The 26,261-nt window shown below is 39.9% G+C and overlaps 1 protein-coding gene across 6 annotated transcripts in view; it reads right to left on the bottom strand.

Annotated features, from left to right (window-relative positions):
* Positions 1-12,213, bottom strand: part of ARHGEF38 (Rho guanine nucleotide exchange factor 38) — a 122,810-nt gene extending 110,597 nt beyond the window's left edge. For all 6 annotated transcript variants that reach the window (XR_006653246.2, XR_006653245.2, XM_045183650.2 and 3 more), the window contains exon 1: positions 11,834-12,213. Coding sequence is in view for 4 of the 6 variants with exons in the window: in XM_045183650.2 (XP_045039585.2) it covers positions 11,834-12,029 (196 nt within the window). In the remaining 2 variants the exon portion in view is untranslated. The remainder of the gene's footprint in view (positions 1-11,833) is intronic.
* Between the last annotated feature and the right edge of the window lie 14,048 nt (positions 12,214-26,261).

Genomic DNA, 26,261 nt, shown 5'->3' with positions numbered 1-26,261 from the left:
CTTGACTATAAAAAAGAAAATCTGACATCTGTGACAGCATTGGATGGACGTGGAGAGTATTATGCCAAGTGAAAAAGCCAGTCATGGCAAGACAGATACCGTATAATTTCACTTATATGTGTAATCTAGTGAACAAAATTTAAACTAACAAACAATATAGAAACAGACTCATAGATACAGGAAAGAGACTGATAGCTGTCAGAAGGGAGGGCATTTGGAGGCTGGGGGAAAAAGGTAAGGGATGAAGAAAAAAAAAAAAAAAACCAACCAACCAACCAACCAAACAAGCAAACTAAACAAAAAAGAAAACTTCATACACACAGACAACAGTATGGTGATTGCCAAAGAGAAAAGGAAGTGGGAGGAGATGGATGAAGATAAAGGGGAAGTAAATGGTTATGAGAGGAGACTTGACTTTGGGTGATGAACACACAATACAATATACAGATGATGTATTATATAATTGCACACTTGAAACCTATATAATTTCATTAACCAATGTCACCCCAATAACTTTCTATAATTTTTAATTGGATTTCAAGATTCAGATTTCAGGTGTCTTGACATGTTAGAGGTATAATTAAGCTTTTTCTCATTTCAACAATTTTTCTCATTTATACAATTCTTTATAGCTTTTTGTCTCTAACACAATAATTACCACTAATGTGTGGTGGCTCCAGTGGTGAGCTGACAGTTCCCCTTCAGGAATAAAGTACTTATTGTCCCAGCTTCTGGGAGCTCTACCAGCAGACAGGCTCTCTCTAGCAATTGCCTCAGATATGAGCATCTCTCAAGTCACACCCTCTTTCCAAGATACATCCATCCAGCAACTTCAGAGGTGATATAAGGGCCCAGGTCCTTCAGACCATTGGGGACACTCTAAAGGATCTTCAGAAATCACGTTAGAGCTAGCTAAACCATTGAGGCCACATCACAGTGCAACCTCTCCCTCTGCCCCCCAATCCTATGCCCTTCCTTTCTCTTCCCCAGTCATAAGAATATTCCCTAATGCGACTCCTCTTATGTCTCCTGCACTCTCATCTCCTTCTAAGAATCTGCCACCCAGGAACCCAACCTACAGCTTAACATCAGGCACCTGTAATGTTTCTAAAATTATTGGTTCACTGCCTGTCTCATTCAATTGGCTGGGTTTGCTTCTGATTTATTTTTATATTCTCAAGTTCTAGTCAATTACTGACACATATGAATGTCTAGCAAATGCTGGTTAAATAAATTCATTAAAATTGAGATGTCATATTGTTTGGCCATGAAATTCTTTCTGTATTCTTGTTTAATTAAATTCATTTTTTTATATTTTCTCCCTTTTTACAGGAAAATAATTTAGAGCAGTTAACCCTAGAGTTGATTATAATTAAATAGTGAGGAAATGGAAATGACAGAGTGTAAAGGAAAATACACATTTAATATAATATAAATATACCAGTCATAAAGATCACTATAGTTGTAATTTTCAACGAATATCTTTTCGTCATTAAGTTAAGTAGTGATTGAGCATCTACTATGAACCATGCATTGCTTAAGTGCTAAAATAAGTCTCTATTCCCCAGGAGAATTACATTCAAATAGGCAAGAGAGGCAAAAAATAGAATAAAATAACACAATTTCAGAGAATAAGTGGTGTAAAGATGCATGAAGGGGATCAGAACATAACACCCCAAAATATAATACTTTGGTCTATTGACTATTTTGAGAGAGACTGAGAAACAGAAGATTCAGGAAGGGCTCTCTGCCCTCCTCCTTTCTATCTAAAAGCAAGACAAAAATTTCCCGTGAGAAATATGCTATCCCTGTATCAGGAAGAGAAGAACATTCATATCACCAGACATGGGCATCAAGATGAGTCTGTATAAACAAACCTCACTAAGATAGCCCTTATCTTCTAGGAGTTCCTCCCCCCAAATTTCTTATTCACTTTCCTACAATTCAACAACTTTTTGTCTTATTACATCTCCACAATTTATCACTTGCTCTGTGTTAAAATAGTATAAAAGCCCCTGGGTCTACTTGTTTCTTTATTTGGGCAATATTTCTTTGTCTCCTCACACCTGTTACACTGTAAGGGGTGGAGCCTTAGGTATTCGCCAGGGCAACCCACTTCACTGTGTTGTGGCTCTATATGTGGGGGAGGCGTCAGAAAGGGAACAATGCTTCTTACTCGGCTCTGGGCTGGCTTTCAGTCACTTCCCCCAAAATACATAAGCAAATTGGGCCCTTCTGCTGCTGATTCCCCAGGTAGGTGGGTTGGTGTACATTCTAGGATCCCGTGGGCTGCTCCAACGAACTCTCCTGTGAGTCTGGGAGTTTCTCCCACCACCACAACACCCACAGATTTTTACAGCCAGAGGTTTTTTAAAGCTTTCCTTTCCTCTGCTGGAACCCTGGGTTTTGAGGTCTATCTTGCTCCCCAGTTGATCAAAACTCCAAAAATAGAACTAAGCAATGAAGAGATAGCCAACCTATCAAATGCAGAGTTCAAAAATTGGTAATCAGGATGCTCATAGAAATGGTTGAGTATGGTCACAAAATAGAGGAAAAAGTGGAGGCTATGCAAAGAGAAATAAAGAAAAATATACAGGGAACCAACAGTGACTGGAAGGAAACTGGGATTCAAATCATGATTTGGAGAAGGAGGAAGAAATAAACATTCAACCAGACCAGAACAAAGAAACAAGAATTCAAAAAAATGAGGAGAGGCTTAGGAACCTCCAGGACAACTGTAAATATTCCAACATCCAAATCAGAAGGAGAAGAGGAAGAGCAAGAAATTAAACACTTATTTGAACAAATAATGAAGGAAAACTTCCCCAACTGGCAAAAGAAATAGACTTCCAGGAAGTCCAGCAAGCTTAGAGAGTCCCAAAGAAGTTGGACCCAAGGAAACACACACCAAGGTGCATCATAATTACATTACCCAAGATTAAAGAAAAGGAGAGAACCTTAAAAGCAGCAAGAGAAAAGGAGACAGTTACCTACAAAGGAGTGCCTCTAAGACTGTCAGCTGACTTCTCAAAAGAAACCTTGCAGGCAAGATGGGGCTGGAAAGAAGTATTCCAAGTCATGAAAGGCAAGAACCTACATCCAGGATTAGTCTGTCCAGCAAAGCTATCATTTAGAATGGAAGGGCAGATAAAGTGCTTCCCAGATAAAGTCAAGTTAAAGGAGTTCATCATCACCAAGCCCTTATTATATGAAATGCTAAAGGGAATTATACAAGAAACAGAAGAAGATCAAAAGTATGAACAGTAAAATGACAACAAACTCACAACTATCAACAACTGAACCTAAAAACAAAAACAAAGACACACTAAGCAAACAACTAGAACAGGACTAGAATCACAGAAATGGAGATCACATGGGGGATTACCAGTGGGGAGGGGAAGGGAGAGAATGGAGGAAAAGATACAGGGAATAAGAAACAAATAGTAGGTACAAAATAGACGGGAGGTTAAGAATAGTATAGGAAATGGAGAAGCCAAAGAACTCATATGTATGACCCATGAACATGAACTAAGGAGGAGGGAATGCAAGTGGGAGGAGGTGTTCATGGCTGAGGGGAATAAAGTGGAGAAAAAAAAATGGGACAACTGTAACAGAATAATCAATAAAATATACTTTAAAAATATAATTGTTTCTTTAGGATTTTTACTTCTTTCTTTCAAGTCCTCCATGCCATGTAAAAATATTAATAATCAAATAACATGTATATGCTTTTTTCCTTCTTAATCTTTCTTCTGTCAGTTCAACTCACAAGTCCCAGCCACAGGACCTTAGAAGGACACAGGGAAAGGTTTCCTCTCTGACCACTCTAGGTGGGATAGTTAGGGAAGCCCTCACCCAGTAGGTGAGTGAGCAGAAACTTCAAAGGCGAGAATCCATACTCTCTGAGATTTGGGGGAAGAAACTTTAAGACAGGGGAAACAACTATTATAAAGTCTAGGCATTAGGTACAAATTTGACTCTAAGCAATGAACAGCTAAATACAGTAAATTGCTTGTTTTTATGTGGAAGGGGGGTGTGTTCTAATTCTTAGGAGAGAACGACTTGAGAACTCTGGAGTTAAAGATTTTAGCCTTAGCTGATGGGCTTAAGTTATTAATGCCTGTTGAAGGCTGTTGTTCCAGGAACTGGATGGAATGTGTGACAACGTGATTCCAGAAGGTGACAAGCAGTTCAACCTTTGTGCCCCAGAGGGTCTGCAAGTGGTGGAGAAGGTGTCTGAGACACCATGTTCCAGGGAGAGAACATCTGTGACTCAGTTAAAGAATCGTTGATCAACAGGTAAAGAAGTACCAGAAAAATCTCTGCTGGGCTGCAACTCTTATCCAATTAACCTTTTCTCCAAACCCTTTTCCCTACCCTTTCTTCTCCTTATAAAAACGTCGGCTGGAAAGAAGAGTCCAGAAGGTTTTTGAGGGTCGTAACCCACTGTCTTCTCAGATCGCCAGCCATCTGAGTAAAGCGCCCATAAAGATTCAATCCTTGTCTTTACTATTTGGTTCTGGTAGTGACAGGCAGCACAAACACCATCTTCTCTGGTTTCAAAACCAAAGTTTTTCCTTGAAAAAACTGGATGACACTAAGAGAGGTAAACAATGTCTTCAATTATTTCACAACTATTATTGCTATAATAATTCAAAGACAGAAGCAGAGATCTGTGCCAGCTTTTGGTAGTGACACTGGAGACCAAACATTACGAAGCAGTCAAGAGAGACGATTCCTGCGAGGGCTGCCCTGACTCAGTGTACTTAGAGCGGGAGCAGGATGACGTGACCTTTACGTTTCTTCTTTAGGTAAGAGCTGGATGTCAGACAGTCAAGATTCCATTCTCCATCAAAGGCCTCAGTGCAGGTACTTTAGAGTATTCATTCATTCTGCCATTCATTAATCAAGAAGGAAATTGTTCAAAACTAGCTGGGACAACGGCTTTTACTCATAACACTCTTTTTCCTGCTGCATTTAGGACTCACAATTTAGGCTGACTTCCTAGATTTCCACTGAAGTATCCCCTGCCCGGATAAAGAGCTGCTTGTTCCCAGCATACGATCCCATCCTTTTCACCCGCAGATGCTCACAGCACCTCCACCACCACCCTCCGCCCCACAACCACTGATGGAGAATGGGGCTTTCTGGTTTGGGGATATATATTAAGTTTTAGGCATGAAATTAAAGAAATAGTATCAAGATATTCAAACAAAGTGGGAAACAGACATCATTAAGCCATTACTATAGGGGCAGGTTTACTTAACTTTGTAATTTTTTTTTCTGACAATGAAACACACACACAAACACAAAATTGTTAAACAACAATGCTCTGGCAGGAAAATGTTATAATAATTCAAAATGTGTGTATTCCAAAGTAAAAAATTAGGCAGGTCCAGCTTTACGATAATGGTAGAGTAACGCCAGCACATTATAAAACCTGCTGCGACCATCACATTCCTTCGACTTCTTTCTTCTTATAAACCACACAGATAGAACACCTACTACGACAATGAATCAGATGCAATTTATTTTGCAAATGTTTTAAAGCAACTGAGTCCAAATCCAAGTTCTGCCACCTGAGGGGTTCAGTACATGCCAACCCAACATCTGCCGCTGTGGTGTGCCGATTATTTTGAGCTGAGGACACTTGAAAAAGAGCAGATGCAGGGAGAGGCTTTTGCTGCCCTCCTCCCTCTGTGTAAAGACAGACCTTGTGAGAGGAACGTGGTTGTCATGGACCCCCATCCCTAGGTTTTCAGCAGCCCAGAAGGATTGACCGTTGCTCGCAAGAGAGGACACTGGAAGTCAACACCACAACCAGACCAGCTTTGTCACAAACCATAACTCCCATCAATTCTGCTAAAGGCCTATTTGCCTTTCCTTGAAATTCTGTACTCGCCCCTCAGTGGCCCACATTCCCCTCCCCTTCCCTTGTTAAGATGGTATCTAAACTCTCACATCTCAGCATCCTGAGGTATTCACTTTGTTGTCCTCTCATGTCCCCAGGCATATAATAATAAAAATTAATACACTTGTGTACTCTTTCTCCTGTTAAGCTGCCTGTTGTCAGTTCCTTTCATCAAACCCAGCTATCAATCCTAGGAGGGTACAAGGAAAGTCTTTTGTCCGCTACTCACCTATTTCTTCAACTATAAAACCAGAACTGGTAAGGTGTTGGGATTAAATAACAACATGTCAAAGCCCCGGGGCCAGCATGGAACCTAGCAGGTGACAGTCACTCAGTCTCTACCTTCCTTTTTCTTCCCGCTCACTTTCCACAACCTAGTGTGGAAGGGCAATATCCTGAACACAGATTACAGCCAAAACCATCCACAGGCAGCCTTATTTGATTCATGTGGCTTTTTTAAAAACTGCAAATACCTTTACTGAAAAGGAAGGAAAGTATAATATCATGCTTCTTTTTGGTTTCTATGCATGCGACAAGGCAGAAATACTTGGTTTTAAAATTGCCTGGCTGTTTTTAAAGATTTGCCCTTCAAACTGGGAAATACACCTCATCTGTATTAGTGTCACATGACCCAACTCCTTCCCATTTCACTGAAGGGTGCCAGGAGGCACAAAAAGGGGACAGAGTGGCTTTATACTGAAAGAACAGACAGGGACAAAGAGGGCATATGGCACTGGGAAGGAAACACGCACAGACAGCTGGGCAACCATTTCGTTCCAGCCTTCATTGGGCCCGAACAAAACTCACCGAATCTTCCAGTGTTAGTTTAGCTCCTCCTGCTCACTTACTGATGGGTATGTTTTCTTAAAAATCGTTGTAATTTACCAAAGTGGTCCCATAATCTTACAAGTCTGTCTAACTTTTTATTTGACTCATTTAATATTACAATGCAAAATATGTTATTCTGTATAAAGTTCATATGGTCCTGTGGTTCCTTATGACGATCATAGTAAGGAAACTTCAGGTTTTCATAAAACAACCATTCAATCATTTCTTAATGAAAATGATAAGATAGCCTTTGCAAAATAAATAAATAAATAAAGCACCACAGACCTATTATGAGTTGGCGAGGTGATTTTTTGACTTGTATTACCAGCAACAATGATGACCTTTTACCCATTCACTCTCAGTCTTTCACCTGACGCTTAATAAGCGAAAATATGCACTGGACAAAAAAAATTAACCAGAGGCTTAGTGTGCCCACTGTCTGGGTGGCTTAAACTACAAACATTTATTTCTCACAGTTCTGAAGGTTTGAAAGTCCAAGGTCAAGGTGCCAGCAGATCCAGTGTCTGGTAAGGGCGCCTCACATGGCAGAGGGAAAGGAAGCAAGTTCTCTCATGTCTCTTCTTACAAGGGCACTAATGCCACTTACGAGGGCTCCACCGTCATGACCCAATCACCTCCCAGAGACCCCACTTCCTGATATCATCACACTCAGGCTCCCATATACGAACTGGGGTAGGGTGGGTCATAAACATTCACGCCATAGCATCTATAATGCCAGAAATATCAATTACGTAGGGCTTTTAAAAAGGGCTGCTGATTATTCATCAATAAACTTTTCATAAAAAGTATTAATTTTACAGAAATGTGTCTGAAGTACACATACAACCACACCCATATCTCCATACCTGGATCAGATCATCTGTATACACACAGACACACTTGTGCATGACTGTTTAAGTCAGGCAAATTGCAGATGTGGAATTCACACTCGTAATCATACACAAAATCATTTCCCCCAAAAAGCAGTTTAACGACTCAGCCACTAAATTTCCCCTGCTTCGATCAGTTCCTTTGGCTCCCGTTGAAATGGCAATTAGTAGTTGAGCTAACTGGAATCTAAAATAATGTACTCACATTCTGAGCGGAAGGAGAAGAATGGACGGAAGTATGGTCCGGTATGCTCTAAAGGGCAGGTCAGGAATTAGGTAGGCTTCCACTAAGAATTATTTGTTATATAGGTGATTCTGTACATTTTAATCTCTGCTGTTTCTTTTTACTGAAGAATCATCTTTATTAATGGACATCTCTATCCTGACACATAAAAACACAGGGATTCTTAATTCAAGGTTTGATGCCTTTCATCACACTGATTTCTGGCCTAAACCAGGTCATTCCAACCATTCATTCTATCTGGAAGTTACCAAGTGCTCACTCTGTGCTGCAGGTGATTCTAGATGCAAAGGTGGGACAGTTAGCAAGACAGAGAGGGTTTCTTGTATGGAATGGGGAGATGAGAGATGGGAGAAGAAATGAAAATTATAATAGGCAATAAACAAGGAAACAAGCAACATCATTTCAGGCAAAGATAAGTACAACAAACAGGTTAAAACATGCTTCTTTCCCCATTCTGCCCCTTCTTCCTTATCCTCACCTTATCACTTATGAATGTTTTCTCACCACTTTTTCCACTCAGCCCTGTATAAACCATTCTCTCCTTTTGTGGCCTTACTGATCTCCCCTCCACTGCTCTCCTGTCACTTTATACTTTATTACGTTTGTTTACCTGTCTTATCTTTCTCAGTGAGACTTTATGTCCCTGTAGAGCAAAGGTCAGACTTTTTTTTGCATAATGATTTTATAGCAGTAATTCCTGGCATATATTTTGGTTTTGCTTACCATATAACATTTCAATAAATTAACTGAACAAATCTGTTCAGTTATTGGAGAAATAAAGAAGCCACTAATGATGCGGGAACTGAAGAGCTGAAATGTTTTTAGCTTAGTTATATAGTTGACAGGCTTAGTAATTAATGCATGTAAGAAAGCTATTGTTCCAGGAACTGGGACCTACCCAGACTCCAGGAGACCCACAAGCAATTCTACTTTTGTGTGTGTCAGGAGGACTGTAAGTGGTCAAGAGGGTATCTGAGCCACTGTGCTCCTGGGAGGGAATGCTCATTGACCAAGACACAGATGCAGAAGCACTGGTCAGCAGATGAAGGGATGCTAGGAAAATCACAGGACTGTAGCTTTTATCTGATCAACAATTTTTCCCAAATTCCAAACCCCTTATGTACTTTTTTCCTAAATCCCCTACCTACACTATTCTCCTTAGAAAAAAGTTCAGCTTGAGAGAAGACGTAAGATGGTCTTTTGGGGTACATAGCCCACTGTCTTCTCAGATTGCTGGCTATCTGCATAAAGTGCCCATAATGAGTCAATCCTTGCCTCTATTTATTGGTTCTGATAGTGACAGGCAGCGTGAATGATGACTTTTCCAGTTTCACCAACAGTAGGCTATCCTTTTACAACTTGAGGCTTAGTAAAAATGACTATGTTGATGTGATTACAATTTTCAATAAAGATTTTATGATATTCTTATTACATCCATGTTATATTATTTAATCTAATAACTTTCACCCAGTGTACCATTTTTTAAAAAAATAAAATTTGGATTCACACTACCAAAATAGTATTTGTCAGAAATTGAATTGAACAGGTGTATAGTAAGAGTTAAGAGGCAAGCCCAGGGGCACTGGAGAAAGATCTTATATTTTCCAGAACCCAAAGAACTTGCTTCCAGAGAGAGTTAGAGCAGCTAATTGTAAGCTCACATAGTAACATAGCACTGACAATGGGCTAAATAATTTGAGGCTGCCTTGCAGTATTGGAAAGAGTGCTGTGACCTCACAATGGCTTCCAGCAATCTCTCTGAGGGCTATAGCCAGCTCAGTCTTTATTCAGCACCTCCCAGGGAACTACCAGTTCTAAGGCAGGCAGAGGAAAAACTCTTGAGGTTGCAACAGTAAAAAGCTTCTTCAGGTGATTAGAACTCATCTGCCTGATAATGGATATAGTAGGACCACAGTGTAAACCCACAGAACTGATTGCTTTGAACATTAATGAGGAAATGCCTTCTCTTGTTGCCAAAGCAGTTAGGGAAGAATCATATTAAATGCTCTATTACTCATCAGATATCACACTTGGATTTTATTAAGAGTTACATCTAAAAAAACATCACATATCAGGAGGCCAGTCTGTTTCTACAGCTCTGATGTGCTCCCGTACAATCCCTGATGATTTTTCTCCAGCATAGGCAGTTCTAGGAACTTGGCTTCACTCCTGTGTCTTTTCTCTCACCTTCAAAGACAGCATCCATCAGAGCACAGGACAATCGCAAATCCAAAGGAGTGTACAAGAATCCTGAGGTTTCCTGCAGAGTAACTTAAAACCGTCAGCTGTATTTTATGGCCCAGACTTACTTTTTTAGTTAGGTTTAGGAAGTGAATAGTAAAACGTATTTCCTATTTTTTTATTTTGTGAATGGAATATCTGAACCAAAAAGATGTTGAATCAGTGAAACCCAGACAGAAGAAACATGTTATTAGGGATAAAGCAATGGGCTTTTCCTAAATTGCTCCATGTGGTCACTTCATCAAAGGACAGAAAATAGTTGAAATAGATTTAGTAGAAGAAATTTAGATTAATAGAGGACAAATCTTGTTCTACCCTTATAGTACTCATTGTTCCCAAAACTAAAAATAATTACTGTTTATTGTGTCAGCCAATATACTAGGTGTTTCATGTGATTGTCTAAGTTCATTCTCCCAACAATACTACGTGGCAGCAAAATACCATTTTCGCAGATGGAGAAACTGAAGCTCAGAAGAGACAGGATTAGAAACCATTGCAGATGACTTTAAAATTTGCATTCTTCCCAATATGTCAATTGCCTTGAGAACAACTTCAGAGATCAAATGACACCCCCCCCCCCCGTTTTTAAAAGTATCCTTTAAGAATAAGACTTAACTCTGCATTTTAATTCTGAGCTATCAGGAGTTTTTAAAAGTATTAACTGAGAGGCAGAATCTTTAAAGATTTAATTAAAAATGCACTTAACTTATTTAATTTGCATAACTAAGTGCACACGTATTTTTGATGAAAGAGACCAGCTAAATACAAGCTTGTCCCATCAGTCTTTCCAGCCTCATTGTAGTTTCTCAGTCCGGAGCGATGCTTGTGGTGGGATTATGAAAACTCAAACAGAAGTGTGGTCAAAGAGGCAGAGACAGGTTTGGGGATCACATTAGCAGGGACGTCAGTGGATATTTACAACATTGCACAATTGCAACCTCAAAATAAAGTTTTCTAGAACAAGTGACCTTCAAGAGAAAGGGAGAAAAAAGAGAGAGGCTATATGGGAAGAGTTAGAGAAATCAAGGCCTGGAACAGAGAAAATGTTGTAATAACTGTGTCAACTTATCTCATACCCATGACAAAATAAACTGAAGTTATTTCTTCACAAGTGATTCAATCTAAGCATGCTAAACATCTATGACTGTATTTGGATGTTTTTCGATTCCCTCTAAAGGAATGAACATCTAAGTGATTTTCAACAGGTCCTGTTATGCCGTCCTGCTGACAACAGTTTTTATTTTCCACAGACATGATAATAGTTTCATGCGCCTGTTTAATCACAGTTCAGTGCAGTTGCCTAGATAGATTTCGTCGTGTGACATCTAACACCTCTCTGCGGAGATAAATTCTCTTTTGTAGATTTCAAAATCATTTGTTTTCTCCTGCTCCCCATTTCTTAAATTGGGTGGAGGGGGGAGAAAGGAGTGGGGGAAGATAGCAGAAAAAATATTACTCACATCAAGAAAAAATACAATATTAAGAATAACTCAGAAGTGGCTCTTTAAATATTGAAGCCCATAATAATAACTTGTTCCAATAATTTGTGAATTACATTTACTTTCATTTTATTTTTTCTTATTTTCCTCTTAGAGAGGAGGTAACATTCTATTTCCTCCTCTGCCTTAAGTGTTTTCTTTGCAAATGGAAGAGTAGGAGAAAAAAAGCTGGGAAGCCGTAACCTGGGACAGTTGATTTCTGTCAGGTTGTTTGGGTTACCTTGTAGTTTCTGGTTGTATTCGGTCCTGTCAGACTGGCTCCTCCTCAAGGTGCCAGAGTGGTCCCCAGAAACACTGCTTTCGACCACAGTGTCTGTCTTCCTTCTCTCCAGCATATAGAGCCGTGGCCTCAAGAAAGTCAGGTTTTTCTTCTTGGTGCCCACGTTTTCTTTCCCAATGGCTTCTTCGGGCTCCATCTGAGGCAAAGATAAGCTTCAGAGGCTTTGCAGGGTATGGCTGGTTGTTGCTAAAGTGCCTCAGGGTGAGGGTTAAAGCCACCAGAGTGTCAAGTTTAACTGCCCCCTTCTAACTACACAGCTTCACTTCAGGATTACCTGGCTGTGACTGCCACCTGTATGGAGTCCCAGAGCCCCACCCCAATGAGGTCATTCCTTTTTTATACCTAGAATCCAACAGGGGAAGTTGCCACCTGTTACCTGAGAGACCTGCAGCCCAGAGCTAGGCAAAGCAGGGACTGCGCTGTCACATGCTACTGAGGCTAACAAATATCCCATTGTGTGGGGTGAGAGCCGGGGTTGGGGGAAAAGGAAAGAGAAGAAGGTGAGGCTGGGAGGAAGGGAAGTGCACAGGAGTGTAAGCCGTAGCTGATGGGTTTAATGTGTGCCGATGGGGGTGCACAGGTGCACTCAGGGCACTGCATTGCAGTCTGTTGCCTGGAGGCAGATGTGGGCTTGTGTGTGACCTTTAGTCACTCATGTGGGACTGCAGAGTTAGTGTGAGGCTAAGAGAATTTGCATTTATATCACAGGAGTGGATACAGAATAATTTTTAAGGATCGCTGTGCACACTAAGTCATGAACACCCAAACGCTGTTTACTAAAAAATATACTTGCCAAACCCCTTTCCACATTCCTGAGGAAACAAGGACATGAATTTGAGAGAGGTCTGTCTGCGGGCATGGGAAGAAAAGAGAATGTCCAAAGAGGTTGCCGGGTGTCTTTTTGATTTCTCCTCTCCCGGTGTTGCCCCTGCCTGTAATAAATCCATTCTGATCCCAGCCCTGTCCTTCTGAGTCCTGGTCCGTAGGAAAACAAGCAGCTTGTCAGGAAGTGATTTCTACACCAGCGTTTCCCCATCCCTTTTGCAAAAGGAGTGACAAAAAAGGCAGCTCACCTGGGGAAAAGAAGAGGACAAATGTCTGAACCTGAGAAGAGACGTGCAGAAAGTTGAAGGGACAGAGGGCAAGGACTGGGAGAGAGAAAGACAAATAGTGATGGGCCTTTCATTAATATTTTTTTAGAGTTGTTTTTCCTGTACTCACTGAGATTTCTCAAGGGGGAGGCTCTAAGACGCTCTGGGGATGTGCTGAGGGGTTTGTATGTCCTCGTTAAATAAAAGAAAGACCCTGAGGAGGAAAACAGGCTTTTTTTTCTTGTAAAGAGACAGCCAAAAGTCAGCTTTGTGCTACCCATTCTGAATCGTGATTAACTCTTGTTAGATAAGGTTTCTACATGAGAAAAAAAAGAGATACAAACCATTTTTCCAACTCAGGATGTGTGGACTGCAAACAACTCGCATAATTATCTTAAAAGATAAATGACAAATTTTCATCCACCATAAAAACATCTATATATAGCTTGGCATATTGAACCGCTTTTATTTAATACAACTGACAGTCTTTTTAAAACAAGCCCTTCCAAGTACATTTAATAAATGCTTTTAAAGGCACATTCACCACTAAGATGAAAAATTAGCGTTTTTGATTCATGTTTAAAATGTCGAAATTGTATTTTAGTATTATACATACATATGTGTATTCACCTGGTTACTAACAGACATATACTATTAGACATAATACTACTACAAAATTGCACAATTAAGACTACAGGACTTACTAGAAATATGGGATTAGAGACGCAGCCCTCAGAAGCTTCGTGGGTGACCAATAAAGCCCAGAGAGAGCCCTGGCCCGGGGCTCAGCGTGTTGCAGCCCCGCACCGCACACCAAAGCGTGGGGGCGCGATTCCCAGTCAGGGCACACGCTTAGATTGTGGGTCCGGGCGTGTACGGAGGGCAACCAATCACTGTTCTCCCTCTGTCCCTTTCTCTCTCTCTCTCTAGAAATCAATAAACAGATCCCTGGGTAAGGATTAAAAATATATACATATATTAAAAAACAGATAGAAAACAAAAACAAAATGATAGCACAGCTTTACGTGTGATAAACAATTAAGAAATACATAAATATTACAATAAATATGAAACTTTACTTTGAAAAAGAACTGAAGTTCAAAAAATAAAATTAAAAGGTTAACATTTAAAAATAAATGAAGGCGTCTTATAGAAGTCACAGGGCCATAGCTTATGAGTGAAGTGACAGAGGAGCGATTTGAAATCTGATGATGGAAGTGCACGGTGCCAGAAGTGGGCGGGTGTGGCCAGGACCGCTGGCAGTAAACTGAAGTTGCTGGAGACCCGGAGGGGTGCACATGCCTGAGTTTTGTGTACTCTTTCGTGGCTCAGGGCACCTGGGTACACTTTTCTTCATTTACCGAATGTTTCTAGTTGACAAAATCACAGGTGAGGAAATGTGAAACTGTGTTCTGCTCAAACAGTTCCTCTTTGTTGGAATAAGTCTGTGTTTTTGAAATAAACACTGTAGTGGGACTGACTGTGGTAGCTTTATTATATTTTGGAATTTCATTCTTTAAGAAGATACATAGCATAGCCACTAGGAATTCAGTAGCGAATCTATGTTTTATTTATCACAATAATTTCTAGATCATCTTTAACAATAATAGATAAATTCTTTTAAACTATCTTTTAATCAATCAGTAAGTGGGGTGGTCACTGTTAGTTGTTTTCTACTACCTCTTCCCTCATGCCGTGCCTGGCCAACAGAACCCTATTTTGTTCAAGACAGCCTTAGGCTTGCCCAATCATAATGATAACCTTATTTTCAATTTGTCCAGTCTCTCCTGTCACCAGGGTGTCCATGTAATCCCAGTCCTGGCACATGTGGCCCTATGGTAGCCTGTGATAATGGGGAGTGGGGTATTGATTCTGGGAAAGCTTTGCTTCTCTAATAAAAGGTTTGCTTCACCCATCCCCCTTTGTCCAGACTTGATCATAAGTATAATACATAGAACAGTTACAGCCATTCTGGGTCCATAAGAAAAGACCAAGAGAAGCATGGGCTCTGATACCACTGAGCTACTGAACCAGTACCAGCAGCCACCCACCTGTAGATTTCTTGACATCCGGGTAAAATAAACCTCTCTTCCTAAAGCCATTTTCGTCAATACATTTCTAAAGGATTCAGTAAACAGTTTCATTCGTGTGTGTGTGTGTGTGTGTGTGTGTGTATGAGTTCATAGTTCTTTTACTTATCTCTTTAACACCTTCTAAGACAATGTGTTCAGAATCACCAGCATAAAATAAAAACAGCCAGGTTAGAGAAATTTTGTGTTTTGTTACCAAGGCATCTTGCTAGAACTTGAGTGAGACCGAAAGAACAAGACTTCTAATTTGTCTGTTTTATATTTTATTGCCAAGGTATAAACACCTTTCAATACAAGGATTTTATATTACCTAAGTAAATAAAATATTAATATCAAGACACTTAAATTAATTCTACTGTGAGCAGAGGACAAGTAGTTCCTGGTTCATTATTTTTAAAAAGCACTGGACAGTGAATCCAAGACCCAGTTTTAGTTTTGGCTGTGACATAAATCAGCTTCATGACATGTGACATAATCTCTAGATCCCAATTTCTTCCTTTGTAAAATGTAAGAATGAGTTAGTCATTAGTAGTCAGTGAATATTTTCAGTTCTCCATTTAGCCACATGGGAACCTTGCAATGCCCTGCACTGCTTCCGTTTAGGTGTGGCCATGCAACTTGCTTTGGCCAAAGAAACTGATTAAACATGATATATGTCACTTCTGGGAAACTGTTAAGGATCTGTGTGCTTAGTTATGGCTTTCTTTCCCTCATCCACGGTGACGGGCACAAGTCCACAGTGGCTCCTTCATAAGGATTAGTCACAGAAAGTGCATGACTCAGATTAGAGTCCCCAGCCACCCCATAATGGTTGCACAGTTGGAGAAGAAAGCATTCTTTGCTGCTTTAAGCCTGTAAGATTTGGGACTTTTTTATTACTACAGAATAACCTAGACTATCCTTATTAATGTAGGATGTAGATTAAATAATATATAAATATTGTTCAAGTCTAGCATTATATGATTTCAGAATTCTAACACCCAAGGTACTATTAGGTTATAAAAATCCTAATTCCAAACAAAAAATTACAACTCCTGATAAGTCATGAATAAATTGAATTGGGGGAAGGAAACGAACTCCTTGTAAGTTAGGAGCTAACAGGAGTCTAGACAAGAAGTGTCTAGACAGGAGTGTCTAGGAGTCTAGACAGGACTAAGGTAGTGGTAGTATGGATGGAGAAAAGTTGATAAATTCAAATCATTTAAAAGTTGAAATGGAAGAGTTCTGGCCAAAATGGAGGCATAGGTAGAAACACTTCACTTCCTCACGCAACCAAAAGAAGGATAACAACAAATTTAAACACGAAAAACAATCAGAACTGCCAGAAATACAAACTGCATGGAACTCCAACAACCAAGGAGTTAAAGAAACATTCATCCAGACTGGTAGAAGGGGTGGAGACAGGCAGCCAGGCAGAAAAGACACATCAGCAATGCTGTGGACAGCGAAGGTGAGGCAGGGGCTGGCGGACCTTGTAGGCCCACATTCACATGTGGATAAGCTAGGAGAAACGATTGGGGAGTGAAACCATGAAATGCAGGGTTTTGGTATGGGAAACTAAAGACTAAAAACCTCTGGGGGTTGCAAAGGTGGGAGAAACTCCCAGTATCAAAGAAAAGTCCATTGGAGAGGCTCATGGGGTCCTAGAATATACACAAACTCACCCGACCAGGAATCAGCACCTGGAAGGGCACAATCCAGTTGTGGGAAGTGAGGGAAGTGGCGGAAAGTGGGGCAAGAGTTGAGCAAGCAGCATTGTTCCCTCTCTGACCCCTCCCCCACAGATAGCACTACTATGCAGCAATGTTAGTTACCCCCCGCCCCCTGGTAAATACCTAAGGCTCCACCCCTTACAACCTAATAGGTATGTGCCGAGACAAAGAAATATAGCCCAAATGAAAGACACATCAAAACTCCAGAAAAAAAATATGACTAGGTGATGAATAGATAGCCAACCTAGCAGAAGCAGAGTTCAAAACACTTCTAATCAGGATGCTCATAGAAATGGTTGAATATGGTTGCAAAATAGAAGAAAAAGGGAAGACTAAGAAAAGTGAAGTAAAAAGAACCAATAGTGAAGGGAAGGAAACAGGGACTCAAATCAACAGTTTGGAGCAGAAGGAAGAAATAAACATTCAACCAGAACAGAATGATGGAACAAGAATTCAAAAAAATGAGAAGAGGCTTAGGAACCTCTGGGACAACTTTAAATGTTCCATCATCCAAATCATAGGAGTGCCAGAAGGAGAAGAGAAAGAGCAAGAAATTGAACAATTATTTGAAAACATAATGAAGGAGAACTTTCCTAATCTGGCAAAGGAAATAGAGTTTCAGGAAGTCCAAGAAGCTCAGAGAGTCCCAGAAAAGTTGGACACAAGGAAGCACACACCAAGGCACATCATCATTAAGTTATTCAAGATTAAAGATAAAGAGAGAATCTTAAAGGCAGCAAGAGAAAAAGAGACAGTTACCTGCAAAGGAGTGCCCATAGAGTATCAGCTGATTTCTCAAAATCAAGCAAGAAGGGGCTGGAAAGAAGTATTCAAAGTCAAGAAAGGCAAGAATCTATATCTAAGATTACTCTATCCAGCAAAGCTATCATTTAGAATGGAAGGGCAGTTAAAGTGCCTCCTAGATAAGGTCAAGTTAAAGGAGTTCATCGTCACCAAGCCCTTATCATATGAAATGTTAAAGGGACTTATCTAAGAAATAGAAGGAGATCAAAAAGTATAAACAGTAAAATGACAACAAACTCAAAACTATTAACAACTGAACCTAAAATAATACAAAAACAAAACAAGCTAAGCAAACAACTAGAACAGGAACAGAATCACAGAAATGGAGATCACATGGAGTGTTATCAGTGGGGAAGGGGAGGGAGGAGAATAGGGGTAAAAGGTACAGGGAATAAGAAGTATAATTAGTAGGCATAAAATAGACAGGGGAGGTTAAGAATAGTACAGGAAATGGAGAACCCAAAGAACTTGTATGTATGACCCATGGACATGAACTAAGAGGGATGGAATGCTGGAGGGTGGGTGGGGTGCAGGGTGGAGAGGGATAAAGGGGAGAAAAAAATGGGACAACTGTAATAGAATAATCAATAAAATATAGTTAAAAAACAGCAGGTTCTTACATTGTCTATTACATAGTAGACTGTTCTCTAAAAAACAAAGTTGCTGTTTTTTAAAAAGAATAAATAAATAAATACTTAAGGATTGTTTTAATATGAATGCAAATCAAGAAACATTTATTGCAGAGTATTCAGCTTGTTGCAATAAAAAATTTATAAATTGAAACTAATAAACGAGCATGTCCTTATTCAAAATGAAAAAAAATTGAAATAAAATTTTTGTATGGTTTGATAGAGATGAATGAGTAAAAGAGAAAGAAAGGATAAATTCCAGGTTCTAAGACTGAATAAATGGGAGGGTATTTGTCTTGCTTGCTAATAAAGGAAGAAAGGCCAAGAGGAACGGTAAGTCTGGTGGGGTTGTCAAGAATTCCGTTTCAGACACATTAAAGTTAAGATGCCTGTAGGCTATTTATTCAAGGAAATGTCAAGCATTTGGACATTTGGATCGATAAATTTGGAGTCACTATTTAGATTTTAGCTAAAAAATTGGGAGTCATCAGAATATACCTAATATCTAAAGCCATGGATTAATGAGACCATTTAGGAAGATAATACACCCAGAAGAGAAGGACCAAAGTCAAACCCTGAAGAACCCTAAGTTTAGAGGTGGCGCTGAAGCAAAACCCAGCCAAGAGGTAGGAGAGAGCAGCCGTCAAAGCGGGAAGCAGGAGCACGTGGCGCCACAGAAGTCTGGAAGCAAGTTTCACATGGAGATGTGGTCAGTCTGCTGAGATGCCAACGAAATGGAATTAGAAAGTAATGATTTTAATGTGGCACAATGTTGGTCATTTATAAACTTCTCAAAAGGCATTTTAATCAAGTGGTAGAGGTCGATACCAGAATGGGAGGGATTTCATTAAAGGAGGTAAAATGTTGAAACATGGGAGTAACGCTTCTGAGAACATTTGCAATAATATGTTATCGTTGAGAAATTACTGTATGTAATGATTAAACCTACGTAAAGTAATGAGGAAGGCAGAATTATACACATATTTTACAGACGGGGAAACAGGTTCAGAGAAGCTGAGCAATTTCTCCAGTACCACCCAACTTGGAAATGATGGAGTGAGGACTCAAAAGCTGGCCCTCTTGTTGCAAAGCCTGCGGTCTCAGCCACTCTGCTGGTGTCAAGTGCCTGGCACACAGCAAGGGCACCGAAAATGTACTTTTCTCTTCTCTGACAAAGGCATCTTGGAACAATTCCCCATTACCTATCCTTTATTCTTGGGATAGATCCGAGGAGTTTAAAATTTTATCTGGCACCTCAAGCGATTTTTATGCACGATTAAACTTGGAGAATTCCTGTAAGCATTCTTCTTGTCTTCAGTGACTCTCTACTCCAATTTATCTTGCCTAATGTCTCTTGACTTTCCTTTCTACACCATAAATCAGATCACGTCATTCTTCAGATTAAAAACCTTGATGGATTGTTTCCCACTGCATGTGGAAGGGAATCCAAATATTCTTTAGGCCTCAATTAGACTGCCTTTTCTCATTTTATTAATAGATTACTTAAAATTCTAGTTAATTTCTGAGTAACAAATCACCCCCAAAACCTAGCTGTTTAAAGGAATGATTATCACTGCATTAACTGGCGCAGAGTCTGTGGGTCAGGAATTGGGGAGAGGCTCAGCTAAGCACCTCTGGCTCACACACAATAGTTGTAGGCAGATATTGGCTGGAGCTGAAATAGCAGGCAGCTGGAAGAGCTGTTGGGAGTTGACTAGGCATCTTTCTCTCTGAATAGTTTTAGGGCCTCTCTGATCTCTCCACAAGGACTAGCTTGGGCCTCCTTCATAACATGGAAGCCTGAGGGAAGTCAGACTGCTTACATGGGCTCAGAGTTCCAAAGGGGAGTGTCCCCAGAGAACCAGGAAGAATCCCTATCAGCTTTTACGCCCTGTCCCACAGTGTCACTTCCACCATAACCTGAAAACACCCAGACTAAGGCGAGGGAACATAGACCCCCGTCTTCTCAATGGGAGGAGCCCCGAAGTCCCGTTATAAGAAGACCTTACAGAAAGGGACACATTGCCATGGCTATCTTCAGAAAATGCAGTCTGACTCACATACACATTACATACTCCTTATTCTATTCTCTTTTAAGACTGATTTTTTTTCAATCTGTTTCTTTCACTTGGAATAGCCCTCTCCATCCTATGAAATCCTAATGATCCTTCAAGACCCAGCTCAAATGTTCCCTCCTCTATGATATTTCCCTCGTGTCCCCTGAGAACAATCACTCACTCCTTCTTCTGAAATCACGCAGCAGCACACCTGTTACAGCAGAGACACATTAGGCTATGAGTGCTCAAAGCCGTTTGCCTTTGAAGGCCTGGGGACTAGCAGTAGGAGACCAATAGATGCATGTGGTTGTGGGGGTCAGGCACAGCAGCTTATGGTCTTGTGCAGCCTACCAGCATACGAGAAGAGGCTTAGCTGTGAGTTGCAGTACCTCTCTCTCTCTCTCTCTCTCTCTCTCTCTCTCTCTCTCTGATTAAACAGAGAAATGACCTCCTTTTCCTGGAAAAGGAGAATATAGATCTAGAAACAAAAAAGAACATCAGAAATATTACTTCCTCAAAGATGAGGTCATTAATGCATTTGTGAGATGACCATAACACCAGCTTTGAGAGCTCCCTGTTCAACTATAAATTGTTCACAGTGGCCCTGCTATCTCGTAGCTGTGTTTTTATTTCCACTGCTATGCTTCCTGAAAGCAACAATTTTGGTTAATGCACTGACCAAGCAGCAGCATAATAATCCTGTCAGCAAACAATGGATGGGAGCTGAGGTTTGGAAGGAGGTAAACCTTCTAATGTTTTTATCCTCTTGACTGAAGTAATTTTAACACTGACATATGATTATATTTGGGCCTTTGCCTCTGCTATAATGAATCATCCATTACAAGATTTTCAAGGTTGTTGTGGGGATATTTATCTTGGGAAGGGGAAGAACCCTTGTAAGTGCTTGGAATAGCCTGGCTATGATCAAAACTGGCTACATAAGCAAAAAAAAAGTGCCATTGGAATCTTTGAAAACCATCAATTCAATGATGCCAGCATCTGAGTCAGAACATTGGATTCAATTTCCCATAGTTCATGATCTTCCAGAATTCATTTAACAGTTATTCCAGCAGAACGGAAACTGGGTCACAGTTGAGATGGGACGTGAACTATTCTCATTTTGCAGGGAGAATCTAGAAGATTTTTGGTTTTGCCTCCCCTCTCCAATTTCCCCATCTTTATGTACTAAAATTTGGGCCTAATTGATATTAACCAGCTTCTAAGTGTCAGATAGAACTATAGGTACCTTTTATTTTGTTCTACACATGCAGCTTCCTCTTTATTTTATTGTAGTTATGAATAATTCAGAAACATTTATTGAAAAATAAAATTTTAATATTATGGTTGACTATTTAAATTTATAGAGTGCTGTGTTTTCTGTGTAGGACTCTGTGCTGCAGACTTATAATATGTGGTCACTAAATGACCCTAGAGAGCTAAATTAAGAGAAATGGTCCTTTGTTCTTCTCTCTCCAAGGCATGTTCTTTTTTATTTCACCTGGTTTTCACTTGTGCTGAAACCTGTTTGTTTTGAGAGCTCAGTATATTGACTCCAGGTAGATGCTTGTGCTTTTCCAGTTTGGAGGTGAAAGGCACTAGTTGTGGATGATGAGGAGAAAGAGTGTATTTTTAATAAATGCAGCAACCATTCATTCATGCAAACCACTTAAGCTACGCAGCATTTTTTATGAAGTGAGTGACGTTAAAAAGCACCTGGGGCACTGGACTCACGAGAGACATTAGCCTCATGAATTCTGAGATTTCTCTATGAATCTTCTGAGTTCTCTCTTGGAGAGGGAAAAATCACTCAGCCTGTCTGACTCAGTTTCTTCCCCTTTCAAGGCTGAAATTCAGATGGGTCTCATCATTTTTGTAGAGCTATTTTGCTACTCCTTCAGGGAATATTATTAAATTCAAAATTATAGTATCCATAGCAACTCTAACTAGGTCAGTCTGCACTCGGTGTAACAAATAACAGCAGAAAATCTATATCCTTTTCCAGCCATCCTCTGTGCCTGCAAAACTTTGTTAGCCTGCTGGAAGTAAGTGTAGCAGGAAAGGGCTTAGGCTCCTGGGAGAGTTATTTTCTTACTCATTTGTGATCCACATACTCAAACATTTCATACAGTTTAGGCAATGTGCGTATGGGTTTTCCCCACTCAACCTACATGAAAGTTTAAATCATGATTTTAGTAGTGAAGTTTTAATTACTGCTTTTACAATATTGTAATTAATATCTAATAAAACAATACCTAAATTATTCTGATAAAAAAAACTAGAGTGAAATAAAGATATCTTTCCACTTTTCTCACAGCTGAAATTTCTCCCAGAACTACTGTTTTCTTATTAAACCAAGAAATATTCATTGTTCCTTCCCACTTACTTTTCAAATATTTTATCTAACAGAATATATAACATTTTTTAAAAGATTTTATTTACTAATTTGAGGGGAAGGGAAGGAGAAAGAGAGGGAGAGTAACATCAAGCTGTGGTTGATTCATGAGTGTCCTCTACTTAAGGACCTGGCCCGCCACCCAGGCATGTGCCCTGACTGGGAATCAAATTGGCAACCCTTTGGTTTGCAGTCCAGCCCTCAATCCACTAAAGCCACACCTGCCAGCACCTGATTGATTGACTGATTGGTTGATTTAAAAGAGATATTTAACATGTGGTTTTTATGAAAGCAATTATATTTATGCACCTATAATTTCACCCTGGATACACACACGTATGGAAAGTGGCACTGGAGGGAGAACAAGGGGAATTTTGCTTTCTTACTTTAAACATTTCGTGTTGGACATTTTCAAACAATCTACCAGTTACTAAGTCATTTGTAGTACTAAATTCTTCCATTCAAAATACAGTCTCCTCTTCAATTAATAAGTAGAGCAGCATGAAGAATAACTTCCATTGATAGAGCACCTACCATGCTCATGTCATTTGCATACCGTGCAGTTCCTGCGACCCTCAGAACAATCCTGGGAGGCAAATCTGACCACCCTGTTGCACAGGTGCAGGGCTGAGTTGGAAAAGGCTATATAACTTCATTCTGGATCACGTGGTAGAGGGCAGAGCTAGATGCCAGCCCAGGCGTGTCAGGCTCTTGCACCCGTGTCCTCCCATCAAAGGACACTTTTCTACAGGAAAAGGTGGTCTCTGCTTTTTGTACAGTTTCTGAATGGATGACTACAGAAGAAAATCATTCCAGACTGTAAGAGCCAGTGAATATTGAACTACATTTTCAGCCTTAACTTACATATTTAACATTTTAGGAAACAGATAAAAAGCTTAAGAGATTGTGATATGTCATGCAACTGGTTAGTGGCAAACCCGGGAATGGAATGAAGTCTCTTCCCTGCTTACCAAACCACGTTAGTTGTTAATCCAGACATGACCTCTCATCTAATTCACAGCTACAAGCCGGGGCACGGTTTGACTAGATGGTGGTAGGCAAATAAACAGCTCATTTTGTGGGCCTTCCTCACATGCACATTTCTCTCTGTCTTGCCTTGAGAAAGTGTGTATGTGGGTTAGGAGTAACCCGGAGCAACCAGAAACAAACTAAAAACAAATATGCTATTTGCTTTTACATACACTATATTCTTTCCTTATATTGGTGTAAATATTGTATAAACAAAGTGTGCAGACCACTTTGTGGTGGAATTACAAGGCTGGAAATCCAGAACTGTAAGGAAACAAAAAGGTTTTAAAATAGAAGTAGGTTAAAAAAATAGAAGGAAATTTTAGAAGGCAGTAATAAGAGCAATTCAGTGAAACCATAAAAGGCAAGAAGTAGGAACAGTTCAGAGACTCTTCACTAAGATTACATTCACCCCCAAAGAGGAACTTCTGCAGGGAAATTCAATAAACAGACTGTGCAACAGGATGATGTTTCCTCCAGTGACAGGCGGACTATGGGATAGCTGCTTTCACCTACTATCAAGGAAAGAAGCTCGATCCTCACAGGAGGACTCTTCACTGCTCTGATTATGAGAGAAACACTTCGTGTACAATTACGGCAAGACGCACGACTGTGTGCTAGAGTGATGGCTGTAACACCGTGTTCAGTGATTTAGAAAAGGTCACGAGAAAGCCGTATACAATCAGAAATTCCTGACAAGTTGAATTAACCAAAATGCATATATGTATTACCTTATCTTATCACTTTTACTGATACTAATTTTGATTATAATTTCAAGAAAGTATTTATGCCATTTAAATCATTTTTTCTGAGGGTAATAAAGATGAAAAGGGAAGTCACTAAGTTGGCCAGTGGATAGTCACTGAGTGTCTGCTATCTGCCAGACACAGTATTCCTTGCCTGGGAGCAGTTATGGTCCTGGGAGGAAGTGAGTGTAACTTCTACCTACTCCACCATCATCTTGGATCCCCCTCTATCCATTTCTTATCTTCTGTCTATTTGTGCTGCATTCTGGCTAAGTTGTTCAATGTTTGCTTTCAGCTCACAAATTCTCTCTTCAGACATATCTAATTTGCTATTCAACTCATCTGAATTTAAACTGAGTTTTGAGTGACTATTTTTTGTTTTCTTTTTTTATATAGTTTAATGTATTTTAATAGCAAACCTACAGGAACAGACAGAAGACGGACAACATTAAAAACATACCTGCATGTAGGACAACTCACTTAGAAAAGTCTAGTGAATGGATGGAATCTACTGTGTGATAAAAATGCTACAAACACCATTTAGTTGCCATCAATGAGAAATTTACTTGTTTTAAAAAAATCCAAATGCTGACATTGTCCAGAAAAATTTAATAGGTTTATTTGTATTGTTATACAGTTGAATAACAATTTTAATAATTTATATTTGTTGTATTTTTCCATCACTATTTATCACCCTTATACCCTCTTCCATCTCACCCACACCTGCCCACAATCACCACACTGTTGTCCATGTCTATGAGTTCTTTTTCTTTTTTGCTTGATCCCTCCCCAACCCCCATCCTCAAAGCTGTCAGCCTGTTCTCTATGACTTTGTATCTTGCTAGTTAGTTCAGGTTGTTAATTAGACTCCTCATATGAGTGAAATAATATGGTATTTGTCTTTCTCTGACTGGCTTATTTCACTTAGCATAATGCTCTCCGGTTCCACCCATGCTGTTGTGAAGGGTAGGAGTCCCTTCTCTCTGCTGTGTAATATTCCATTGTGTAAAGGTACCATAGTTTTTTGATCCAATCATTTGCTGATGGGCACTTAGGTTGCTTCCAGCACGTAACTATTGTAAATTGTGCTGCTATGAACACTGGGGTACATAGGTTCTTTTGAGTGGATGTTTCAGGATTCTTAGGATATAATCACAGCAGTGGAATGGCTGGATCAAAAAGCAGTTCCATTTTCAGTTTTTTGAGGAAATTCCATACTGTTTTACACCGTGGCTGCACTAGTCTGCATTCCCACCAAATGTGCACTAGGGTTCCCTTTTCTCCACAACCTCTCCAACACTTGTTGCTTGTTGTTTTGTTTATGATGGCCATTCTGACCAGTGTGAAGTGGTACTTAATTGTGGTTTTAATTTGCATCTCTCTGATGGCTAGTGATGCTGAGCATCCTTTCATATGTCTCTGGTCTCTCTGTATATCCTCCTTGGAGAAGTGTCGGTTCAGGTCCTTTGCCCACTTTTTAGTTGGATTGTTTGTGTTTCTGGAGTGGAGTCATGTGAGTTCTTTATATATTTTGGAGATCCAACCCTTGTCCAAGATATCATTGGCAAATATGTTTTCCCATAACTGTTGGTTCCCTTTCCATTTTGTTGATGTTTTCTTTAGCTGTACAGAAACTTTTTAGTTCAATATAGTCCCATTTGTTTCTTCTTTCCTTTATGTCTCTTACCCTAGGGGAGGTATCAGTGAAAATATTGCTGCGTGGAATACCCGAGATTTTCCTGCCTATGTTTTCCTTTAGGACTTTTATGGTGTCACAACTTATATTTAAGTATTTTATCCATCTTGAGTTTATAAATA

This window comes from Desmodus rotundus, chromosome 4 (genome assembly GCF_022682495.2).
Source record: "Desmodus rotundus isolate HL8 chromosome 4, HLdesRot8A.1, whole genome shotgun sequence".
Lineage (NCBI taxonomy): Eukaryota > Metazoa > Chordata > Mammalia > Chiroptera > Phyllostomidae > Desmodus > Desmodus rotundus.
Note: the sequence above shows the minus strand (reverse complement) of the source record. Positions and strands in the feature narration are given on the sequence as shown.